Source organism: Hippocampus zosterae, chromosome 14 (assembly GCF_025434085.1).
Source record: "Hippocampus zosterae strain Florida chromosome 14, ASM2543408v3, whole genome shotgun sequence".
In the NCBI taxonomy this organism is placed as follows: domain Eukaryota; kingdom Metazoa; phylum Chordata; class Actinopteri; order Syngnathiformes; family Syngnathidae; genus Hippocampus; species Hippocampus zosterae.
The window spans coordinates 17,840,655-17,852,703 of record NC_067464.1 but is presented as its reverse complement, the minus strand read 5'-3'; the positions used below and the strand labels follow the sequence as shown (position 1 = coordinate 17,852,703).

The 12,049-nt window shown below is 42.3% G+C and overlaps 1 protein-coding gene across 1 annotated transcript; it reads right to left on the bottom strand.

Annotated features, from left to right (window-relative positions):
- Positions 1-2,139: 2,139 nt before the first annotated feature.
- Positions 2,140-11,337, bottom strand: utp25 (UTP25 small subunit processor component). The gene is made up of 12 exons (XM_052085725.1): positions 11,128-11,337; positions 10,776-10,815; positions 9,553-9,727; positions 9,251-9,475; positions 9,073-9,161; positions 8,574-8,984; positions 6,555-6,771; positions 6,271-6,473; positions 5,665-5,847; positions 4,255-4,364; positions 3,567-3,812; positions 2,140-2,612 (listed from the first exon to the last, which is right to left on the bottom strand). The coding sequence occupies exons 1-12, from the start codon at positions 11,226-11,228 to the stop codon at positions 2,357-2,359; spliced, it is 2,256 nt and encodes a 751-aa protein (XP_051941685.1). The 5' UTR covers positions 11,229-11,337; the 3' UTR covers positions 2,140-2,356.
- Between the last annotated feature and the right edge of the window lie 712 nt (positions 11,338-12,049).

The following is a 12,049-nucleotide window of genomic DNA, read 5'->3' as shown; positions in this document are numbered from 1 at the left end:
TAATGATTATACACATGTACGTAATTTTCACTCAGATACACAAACACACATAGTCAAACAAGTTCAGTGTGTCTTCAATAGCCCTCATCCTTTAGGTTGGACACACCCATGTATTAGATTCCCCATAAATGAGAGGGCGAGTGGGGAGATCCTTGGGTGACGTACCGAGAACTGAAACCAACGCTTCTCCTCGTTCCCCCTTGGTACCAGAATTGAATTTCCAGTCTCCTTCTTGTGTTTTATGTCTAAGTGTCAAATTGATGAACCTGACACAAACCCAGAACCTCTTGAATGCGAGGCACACATGCCAACGCATACTTCACACTGTTCCCCTAGTAGTAGTTCAGTCAGAGCAATTAACATTTTACTTGCATCTATTTATGTTTTACTTTTAATATATGGATGTCTACTATCCCAGGGATGGGCAACCTATATGATGGAAGGGGCCCCAATTTTTTTTCTTCGGCACATTGGGCCTCACACTTGCCTGTCTGGATCAGATGTGGGGTTTTTTTTTGTTTGTTTTAAATGAATGGTCAGTAGAGTATTTTATTTTTTAATGATCAAATTCAAAAAGATCTACTCCTGAACTACTAAGGCTTCGAAGCAAACCAAAAAAAAATCACCTCCCTTCGCCATGGGCTCTCAGATAAAAATTCCCGGCACAACGCTGCTTCACAGCAAACCGATTTTAAGAGCAATCGCTCATTTTGTGCATGCCTTCGCAAAAATCAATTTACTACAGGGGCCTGCATGTCATTCAAAATACTCCAAATCATACAAGTCAATCACCTGTAAACATAACTGCAGCATAGGGCAGGAGAATTCACCCCCCTTTGCATCGGGATCTATCTCAACACCACGCGTGCTTGTAACACGAGTGAGCTTTGACTATATCCATGTTTTTAGAGGACATTTAATAACTCCTCATGTATTTCAAATGAACTGTTAACGGTTCTTGTAATAAAAAATAAATAAATAATAATTGCTGCTTATGTCATTTTGAGATCAGTGTTTCATTAAACCAGTGTATCGAAGCAAATGGGTTTGTGTTTAAATCCCGGATGCATAATCCGCTTCATTTTTACCCAAAACATGTTTTCTTGACCTAATTTGGTCCCGGCTTCTTGAATGACCCATGGTCTCTTTTTCTCTGGAGGAGGACTAGTTTTGGCTTAGAGCCCTTCTTAAGTGATGAGTGGTGAGCACTGTTATTCCAACTTAAAACTGCTCCACTAGTCCCCTCCCCAGAAATTAATCAAGGGCCACTCCAAGTGTGAGGGGATGTCACATGCAGCCTGTGGGTCGCCTTAACCTAGCCCATCAAACAAGGTGCAATGTCCCCTGGATATAATCTTTACATTTGGACACCTTTTTACAAGTGGCTTTATGGTTTGAAGAAAAGCTGTTTTTTCGACAATGATAAACATTTGTATGGTGACGGGCAAAAGACAACATGAAGGCTGTCTTTACATCAGCTACTGTTCTGTATGTCGACTGAAAAGCTTGAGTGACTTACTGTACCTCTAGACGTTAAATCCTCTGTCACATACCGGTAGTTGAGATTATTCCTCACATAGTTGAGATTATTCCAACCGTCATATGCCCACAAGCCCTGGTAGAAAGCAATTCCAATTGGACTGATGGCGATATTTGAGTTTTCAAAGGAGTCTTGCAAGTTTTCAGTATGTCCTCTGATGAGCATGACAATACCTCCCACGATGATAACTACCAGCAGCTGCGGCCACACACTTGACGAGCGCAACCGGAGTAGAAGGGCGCCACAACGTACTGAGCGAAACCAAGTGAGATGCCAACCACACCGGCAGAGCTAATCCTTGTCTCGCCAATGAGGGACACAGCTCCCATCAGGCCCACTTCACGCTTGAGGCTGAGCTTTTGTGTCTCATCTTCCATGATGGTGGTTGCCGTCTTGCACCGTTCTTTCAACTGGAGACATATGAGAATTCGGTGGCCAAGTTCCTGCTCACAGCAGCCCACAAATTAATAATTAAGTGAGTAGGACATAGAATGTATTTAGTTTGCCAAAAGGTATCAAGAATAAGACAGTATTGCTGCATACAGGAGGTCATATGGTCTCTGGGATGCAAATGCCATGTGAACACGCCACACTGTGGATGTTAATCAAGACAGTCAAACATTTATTTGCTAATTTTTGAAACTTCTGTGAACGTGGCATCACCTTGCGGCAATAAAGCTAACAACTCAAACCACAGACATGATGTTCCACATTGTTTATGGACTTCTGTGACCGATTACGCATCATCAGCTGTTGCACCTGGCATGCGATCAAGTCCCACTCAGCAGCCCAAACAGTTTTCACTGGCCAGCTCATTCAGAAGGACTTATCTTCCCCTCCTGTAACAAAGAGGTGAAGGCTCTTGCTGGAGTGCAGCATTTGTCCGGCTCGTTGGGCACCAGTGATGGCAGCCAGTTTGTGGGCATCAAAGCGAGAGTACAGGGCCATGCACGTCCAACTTGCTTCCTCCCCCTGAGCCCCCGCTGTGAGCATGTTGCACACCTCACTGTAGAAATGCGGGAAGGAGGGAAGGCCGTAGAATATCAGATTCTGAATCCCTTTGATGGTGTACCTGAAGAAGAGGGGGGAAAAAAGTTTTAATTTTCTATGCAAACCTAAAGTTTTTAACATTCGGTTCAAAGAAGCGACTCAAAACAATTTGGAGGCAACAACACTGGTTTTCTTTTCACTAACCAAGTCAGTGGTCTGATCTCAAGGCAAATAGAGCTTGTTTTTCAATTACTGCAGACAAAAGCGAAGGCAGCAAGAGCCACAAATGAGCAATCAGTCATTGACTTAAAAGGTCCCATTGGATAATTTTCATACAGTTTCTTGTGTTGCATTAAGGGTGACCGTAGTTTCTGCACTAGAAGGCGCTTCGGAGTATAAGGCACAGCTTCAATGAATGGCATATTTTAAAACCGTTTTCATATATATGGCGCGTCGCATTATAAGGCATAGAATAGAAGCTACAATAGTGGTTGCAGTTGCGCTATGCATCCACTAGATGGAGCTATGCTAAAGTGAGCCACTAGATGGAGCTATGCTAAAGTGAGTACAATACAATACAATTTTATAGCGCTTTCAGAACTGCTAAGGCTGATACAAAGCGATTTACAGAACATTTAAAATACTCCATCCAAGAAATCAGAATGGTGATCCATATAAAAGGTGCATCGAATTATAAGGCTCACTGTCGGCTTTTGAGAAAATTGAATGCTTTTAGGTCCGCCTTATGTGGAAAGTACGGTAATTTAGGTCTCAAATTCTAATTGACTGGTATCTGCTTATAGCAAATCTTCTGGATGTTTCCTTTGCCATGTAATGGCAAATTAGCCATCAGCGAGCAACACTGCGGGTGCCCGTGGGATTGTCATCTCATGACATAGATAAAAGCAGAACCATCTTGTTTTACTGCAGACTATAAACCTGACCAAAACATTAACTAGGTGTGTTAAGCATTGTCACAGCAGGAAATAAAACAGAAGCCCCGTCGCATCAAAACCCACCCGACGAGAGCACTCACCGCTTGTAGAAGTGGAAGCGTTCGGTGAATAGCATGAACTGTTTATCGCCTTTCAGGAAGAAGTGCCTTGCTCGAGACACCTCCGATTTGCTGGAATACTCGCACACGCTTACAAAGTTCATCTCCTGTTTCTTCAAGTAGTTGCGCAACCGCACATAGTCGAAATAAGAGGGAATGTAGATCAGCGTGTGCGACATGACAGAGTCCCTGTATTGAGGCAGCACTTTATCGACAAAGAACTGAAACCTAAAGGAAGCAGAGACAAAAATAAATACATAAATAAATAAAAATCGCTAATCAATCAGTGACAAAGGTATGCCATAACCCGTAAATTAAGTAACTGCTGGGGCTACCAATGCCGGGAATGTGATACTGTAATTCCACCCTGCAGACATTACCTTTTAGTGAGGATTAAACATGAGACGGAGGGAAACAGAGAGTTAAACACATGGACACATTTCCCCCCCCACCACCACTTTTTTTAACAGTGGTAGCCGCTTGCCAAAATGGTTTAAATATTTCAATCCAGCAAAACATGCTTTCTTAAGTTTTTATTTTTGCCATCTGAAATCAATGTAAAATTATTCAAAATACTATTTTAATGTAATATTTTGTGATGCCTGAATGGAGAACAATTTCATCACGTCAAGTGGGTGGTAAAACAATTGCCGGGATGGTTCACCCTTACCGTGCATCATGATTCAGGAAGCTGTCAGAGGAGAACATTTGGAAGACGTGGGGCAGCTGAACAAGAACTTGGCAGATGGAACCTGTTTTGGGGATGTTCTTAACTGAGATCTGGGGGAAAACATCAAACGAGAGAATATTCCAAGCGGACTGTTGGAACAGCCGAAGCTGTACATCAAGCAAGAATTGAAAAAAAAAAAGACTTCCAGCTACAAAGCTTCAACATTTAGCATACTAACTTCTCATATGTTTAGGAAAAAGGTGAGGTCACACAATAATAAACATGACCCTATCCAAGCTTTTTTGGAACGTGTTGCAGCCATAAAATTCAAAGTTGATTTTTTTTTAATTAGACAATAAGAAATGATCATGGTGTGATTTGATAAAACAGTGATTCCCAACCATCGTGGCACTCCAGTGGGCTATGAGACATCACCGAGGTGCCGCAATAAAATTAGTCTATTTCATGTCATGCAAAAATTACGACTCGTGAATTTCAATTGGATTTTTGTTCAGGCGGCACGGTAGTCGACTGATTAGCAAATCCGCCTCACAATGCAGAGGTCCGGGTTTGGATTGCGGGCCCCTGGGGTTCCTGTGTGTATGCTCTCCCTACGCCTGCGTGGGTTTTCTCCGGGTATTCTGGTTTCCTCACATTCAAAAAACAAACATGGTAGGTTAATGGTAGGTTAACACGCAACGTCAGAGATAGAGAACTTGGTTCGTCGAGGGCCATATCCTGCCTGTTTTAGATCTCTTTGTACTTCACACACCCGATTCAAACGATCAGCTCATCAGCAAGCTCTGAATCAGGTGTGCTGGAGTAGAGAGAGGTCTAAAACTCGCCCCATCTTTGCTGCTCTGCATTGTCCCTAGGTGGGATTGTGAGTCAGAATGGTCGTTTGTCTCTGTGTGCCCCGTGTATGGCTGGGAACCTGTTCAGGGTGTACCCCGCCCGCATGCCCGAAGACAGCTGGGATAGGCTCGAGCACACCCATGACCCTCATGAGAATAAAGCGCCTCGGATCATGGATAGATATCATTGTTCATCTATCTGTGCCAGCAATGTGTCGTGAAAGGGAAAACCATGAAATGCTATTTCATGAGATGGCAGAAGGTACAATAAAGCTTTGTCCACCCCAAAGTCATTGCTTCCTGTGAGTATATCGCCTTTGTGTTTGATTAAACAGGCAGACAGATTTGAAACTGAGTAAGTCTGTCTGTGAGTAAATTGAGACAAGATCATCATTTCAGTTTTTTTTGTTTGGCGGTGTGTTATGCACATGCAATTTTTCTCATGTAAAATGGGTGCCTTGGCTCAATAAATGTTGGGAAACACTGTTATGAGTAATCACTTTCCATTTCTATTTTGGGTCTGTTCAACAAAAATTAGGCCTATGAGGGAGAGAACCTGTCCACGGTAGTTGGCACATTGTTTGGCGAGGATATTGTTGATCTGAGGGTCCGGGATGGAACTGAACACAAGTGTTTGCCGGTAATGCCTGGCCCAGTTGTTGAGATTCCACATTCGCACCCTAGAAAAGTCCACTCCATGTGACTCCAATGGCTGCAGGTTCATGTGTTTCATCACATGCTGATGGAGGGAGAAGAAGTAGTTATACACTGAAGCAAACAAGTCAAATGAAAGAAAACTAAACAATAAGACACCAATGAAGAAAAAAAAATAACATTTAACAAAGAGAATGCCATTTAACAGTAATGTAAACTATCAATCAATAATACCTCATGGAATCTACCAGGAGCTGTAAAAACATCACGAGAGACAAAGATTTCCTTCATGTTCCTGAAGATTTGGTTTCAACTTATTGCACAGCTTGAAGACGCATTTCGAACACATATTTAAATGATGGGCCCGGTCTGGACCGTTTCAGCTCCAGCGCTCATGAACCGAACCAGAAAAGAGAAAAATGACGGGTAGATTGATGGATAGAGCTGACGTACCGCTAGTATGAACCAGAAGCCTAGACTTAAGTTCAGAGGGCGAGAGTATTCCTACCAAGACGTGTTCCCAGTTCTGCATGAGGAAGACATCAGCCTGGTCGACTACTAGTATCTGGATGGAGGAGAGGAAGTCAAAGTCCCTCTTATATTCTCCTTCCACTCCCATTACTGTGCGGAGGCCCAGTGGGGATGCAATGATGATGTCGGATTGGTAGAAGGGGGAGTAGAGGCGTATGTTGCCCTTGATTATGGAGACACCTGAAGAGAGACAGCGAGCGCCGCATCAGACAGAAAATCAAAAAGGGTGGAGTCGTGTGGCTCTTTTTGCTTCAGCTGCACCTATCCTGAAGTGATCGTCCACATTGCCCGAGAAGATGGCGTGGTAATCGTCCGGTCTGCGCAGGTTGGCCGGTTTATCATCCGAGCCCTGCCCGTACTCGTCTTTGAAGCGCTTCTTGTTGCTGACCACCACCTTCTTGCCTTTGCTCTCCAGCAAACTGATGAGAGTGTGGACGATATGCAGAACTCCACCTCGGAAGGGCACAAGAATCAGGACCTGCCAGGTTATAACATCATGCGTTAAAGTCACGCAGGATTAAATAGACACAAAGATTCTGCCATCCATCTGTTTTCTGGAGTGCTTGTCCTCATTAGGATCGTGAGTAAGTTGGCCTTGATCCATGGTCTGACTTCAAGTTTTATACGTGGCGACGCTGAGAGAAGTGTTACTGGCCCCATATATTTATAATATGAGGGTCATTCAATAAATAAGGTGATTTTTTTTTTCGTATAAGGACTTCTAATACAGATAGAAGCTTACTTTTTTTTATTTCAACGTAGTCTCCCTGAACTGTCACGCAATTTTCCCATCTGTGCACAAGTTTCCATAGTCCCTCAGCGTAAAAATAGTTGGACTGATGTCTCAGCCAGTCACTCACATCATGTTTGACTTCATAGTCACTTTGAAACTTTGTGCCTCTCGTGAATGCATGTATGAGAGCAAACAGGTGAAAGTCTGAAGGAGCAAGGTCTGGGCTGTATGGGGGATGAGGGAGCAGTTCCCAGCCCAGCTCGTTGATGGTCTGCAGCGTTTGGGCTACTGTGTGAGGCTTTGCGTCGTCATGATGCAAGATGACCCCTTCAGACAGATGACACTTGCGTTTGTTCTTGATGTCTTTCTTGACCTGCCTCAACAGTTCATGGTAGTTGGCACGAATTTTGAAAGTGACGATGAAGTCAAAAGTGTTGTGAGCGACTGGTTCAAACATCAGTCCAAAGATTTTTATGCTGAGGCCATATGAAAGCTTGTGCACAGATGGGAGAAGTGTGTGACAGTGCTGGGAGACTATGTTGAACTTTTTAAAAACTCATTCAATCCCAGCGTTTTACTGGATTTTGACTGATCTTGCAAGGCCCACAGAATATTTGGTTCAAATGCTAGATAAACATGGAGCCTACCAAATTAAAGTTTGAACACTCTTCATTCAGCAGAAAAAAGAAAATGTGTTTCTATCCTTTTCCATTCTTCAGCAATCGGCATTACAAAATGGCTATGTTTCATGAAAATGGTCATTCCTGGGCAAAAGACTGAGAAAAAGAGCTTTTTTGTAAAAGCATGCATTTCAAGCAGGTGGGGCACCACTGCCACCTACTGGTCACTTTTTTTACATGATTTACAATGCAAACGGCTAATTTTCATTCACAGATTGCATCAGACCCTCCTCCTCTCTATGACGCAGAAAAAAGACTTAGACGTACAAGTATGTCCTTGGTAAGCGGGGCCTAATTTTAAAAAGACATACAAGTACGTCTTGTGGAATGAAAGAGTTAAGTAAGCTTCTATCCGTATTACAAGTCCTTATACCAAAACAAAAAAATCACCTTGTTTATTGAATGACCCTCATGTAATACAGTGTGCTAGGTTTTAGTGATAATATCATATTTAGTGTCTTCATACTACACAAGTACATTCATGGCTATGACTGTGCACTATCGTCACTAAAATAAAGGGCAAAGTAATAGCTCCAGGCATCTTTTGACCCTGAACAGGATAAGTGGTATTAAAAATGGATGGATGGACAGAATGAAAGTTACAAAATGAATTCTTACTGTTGATTTACTGGTTTTGATAACTTGGGGCAATGGAAACAAAAAACTTAGATAGTGCTTGTACTAAACCCACAGCTTTGGTAACATGAACTGAAAATCGGCCAATGATCACAACTGTACATCCAACTTGTGTTTTTTTCCCTTTCAAATTCGACAGAGAATTTTTGATTGCAAGAGATTTGGCACAAGAATTAACACTGTTAGCTACCTGTAAAGAAAAAGTTTTCACTGACTGTAGCGAGTATTTACCTTAGGCCGGGTTAGACCTTGGTCTCTTAGTTCATCTTGTAATACTTCTCCACGCTTTGCCTGCTGCTGATGCTCTTTGAGCTGAGCATTGTGAGCCAAGACGCTGGAGTTGGCTTTCAGCACGTGGTTGAGAACATGGAGGCAGTAAGCGCTTCGAACCTGTGGGCCCACCTTCAAAGGGCAAGTCTCTGAATGGTAGAGGTCTTTGTATGTTCCCATGAGAGCCAACAGCTCCAGCTGGAGAGGGCTCGCCTCCTCAGCTTCATCCTTGGAGTTTCCAGACACGTTCATATTCTTGCAACTGGCTTCCAAGAGTTTGTGGAGGGCTGGGAGCTCAGTGTCTTTGGAAGAGCTGATGGGGCCGAACCTCTCCAAGGGAGTGATGCAGAGAAGCGAGCCAAATTTGGGCCACTGAGTTCAGCAAAATAAAGCAACAACAAAAGAATTTTTAAACAAAAGATTTAAAATCATACTGTGCAGATTATGTTTAAGTGAGTACCGTGATCTGGGCCTTTGCTTTGCTGCCTGATGTAATTTTTTGCACATCATCTTCACTCAGCTCGGTTCCCAGATGCTGGAAAAACATATCTGGAAGTACAAAGTATACATTCAGTACATGCCTTATTCTTCAAGTTCTGAAAAATATCAAATCAACTTGTTTCTTCGTTGCTCCTCACCTTTGTCTTGGTCAGCAACATCAACAACCTCCTCGAGCCCTCTCTCAATCAAGTTGGTGTCCAAGCAGAATTGGGACTCATTCTCCTTGTCAATGAATTCTTCACCCCGTGTTTCCTCCTCCTCTCCTTCTAATGACTGAGAAAGTGCTACACCAGAGTCTTCTGTTTCTTCCTCATCCCCAGCCTCTTCATCGCCATCATCTTGGTCAACACCAGCACAGTTTTCTACAAATAACACTTTGCTTATTGCAACGGTAATGAGCATAATCAAAATCCATACGCATAGTTTACTCTTAGCGTGCCTTCGTCAACAAGCTCCTCTTCATCGGTGCTCTCCTCTTCACTTTGGTCATTGTGGTTGGGTTGACTAAGTGTCGAAAGAAGTTTCTGATAGGCTGTTTTCTGCTCTGGGTCCTCCTCTTCCTCTTCCTTCTCCGGATCATCCAGCTCAGCATCAGACTGTTCTGGACTTGGTGCCTTGAATTAGAAAATACCAGCATGAGGGGTGGAAGAAAAACAATTGGAATAGGAAAATCAGCACTGAAGTACCCCAGAAGGCGTCTTTGTGGATGTAATGTAAATGTTGTCTATGATAATACACTATTGCTTGCGGTTGTCGAAAAAGGTGCCATTCACGATGGGATTGGCAGTGCAATGCAAATAGAAGGAGCAAAGTAGTGCTGTCTGTAGGTTAATCCTTAACCAAATCGATAGATGGCCCAGTTTCATAAAACGAAAGCACCATGGATTACTTGACCTTGAATTCGGAGGTTGGATCCTAGAAAAGTAGCTCTTAGGACAAAAAAGGTTGGGCACCCCTGCTCTATATGAACAGCACATCATCACAACAGTCAAGCGGACCCCTCAACGAAGTCACACAACAGCAATCATAGATTTCATAGATTCCATTTTGGAGAAAACCTAAGACTTTTAAGTGTGCCTTTCGGTCATGAAAATACGGTAACAGTTGTTGTCTTGACATTTGTCATAAATTTAAACCCACTTGAAACATAAAAGAATAAAATAAAAATGTGTGGTGACAGTTGTACATGCAGACGCTTCATTCATTACATGTAGCAACAAAGCGACATCATCTTTAGGAGCCATGCCATTAAATGAGAGATCGAGGAGCATGGCCTCATGGCTCAAAAATCTTTCGACCATTCTCCCACCTCGCTACTCTGGCGATATGTGATGACAAAATGAGCCCTACACACGGGCCATATTTACTTCTGTAAATCATGCGCCATAGGACTTTGTTTTTTTGGGATCAGTTTTGTGTGAATGCGTGTCACATCGCGGATGTGTCGCGTTCACATTAGAAAACACATTTGTTTTTGTAATGTGAACGAGGAGACAAAAAGATCGGATTTAACACACCGATCATGTACGCAAAAATCTTAAGCGTTGCTTTTTTTACTTAACTTTATTAGTTTAGAATTTACTAGGCAATATTTTGTTGTTACAAAGGCCACACGTTTTTCAACGACCCACGGGTCTGGTTTAAGAGAATAGCATCACTCACCAGTTCCACTACTTGTGTCCTTAAAGATTTATCATTGACTCTGCAAAAACAACATATCAGGGTAAGTTAAAATATGAGAACTGAAACATACGAAATTGCAGTATCTTGTGGAAACGTTCTAAGAAATTACAAAATCGCATCAAATATCGGAGCAGAAAACTCAAATTCCAACACTATACAATTACTACCATTTCACCGACACTGTTGATATTGTAATACAGTACTGTGTTGGCCAATACTGTACTGAAAACAAGCTTCCACCCAGATACCGAACAGAAACCAACATCTTACTTAGCTAGTAGACTAAGAATCGTCCATTTTCAGCCTTTTAGACGTTTCCTTTGCAACTTACACGTCGTGAAATGGATGTTCCTCTCCAAACTCTTTCAAGTGTTTCTTCTGTTTTTTAGACAAACTAGTTAAAAGTTGCTTATTGTGTCTTCTTTTCCCCATGTTGACACTAATCTGTCCCACGTGAATGACGAACTCGTGCGTTGGCTAATGTTCAATAGCTGCGTGCTACTGCCACCTACAGCACCGGAGGAGATTTACGTGTCAGACCCAGGCAGGAAGTACCGGTACTCAAAAGTATATCGCTGGTACGGGAAAACAAACTTGAGAGTCCTGACCTTTTCCCCCCCAGACTGTTTACTGAGGCAAGACACATCATTCATGTTAGAAAAAATTCCTGGGTTCTGGCACATCATAAAACAAAGGTGGCGCACTCCGGTTAATTATTTATGCGGAACACCTTTTACGGTAATTGTCCTGCTGCCTGTCACTGCCATAGAAAAAGGAACGAATGAAATGGAGAGAAAAATGATAATTGCCCAACCAATTTGGTGAATTTGGATGATTTCCTGGGGGAACGCCTGATGATCTCATGGCATACTGTTCGGGAATGACCTACCTAAACAATGTACATCTCACAATTTTCAGGCCATCGTAAAAAACAACTGAGGAAAATTTAAAAAGAGGGTATCTGATGTCAATTCAACCTTAATATGACATCGAAATCCAATCTTCAACATGAAATTGATGTCCTACAAAAAGCTGTTGCATATCACACGAGCTTTCAAAGTTCATTTTGGATTCGTATTTTTTTGGTATTGCTGTATGCACATACCAAGTTGTTTACTTGACTTTATAAGACAATACTTAGTGTTGTTGTTGTTTTTTTTTTGCACTTGGCAATATATTGAAAAAACGAAAACAAATTAAACTAAAGCAAATCATTGTTAAATCAATAATAACTAATACAAACTAACAAACCT

Excerpts from the sequence above, each read along its gene's own strand:
- utp25 (XM_052085725.1), bottom strand. The coding sequence starts at position 11,228 with ATGGGGAAAAGAAGACACAATAAGCAACTTTTAACTAGTTTGTCTAAA. Across the intron at positions 9,476-9,552 it reads AGAGGAGCTTGTTGACGAAG|AAAACTGTGCTGGTGTTGAC; the intron begins GCACGCTAAGAG and ends TGTTATTTGTAG. Across the intron at positions 2,613-3,566 it reads CGCTTCCACTTCTACAAGCG|GTACACCATCAAAGGGATTC; the intron begins GTGAGTGCTCTC and ends CCTCTTCTTCAG.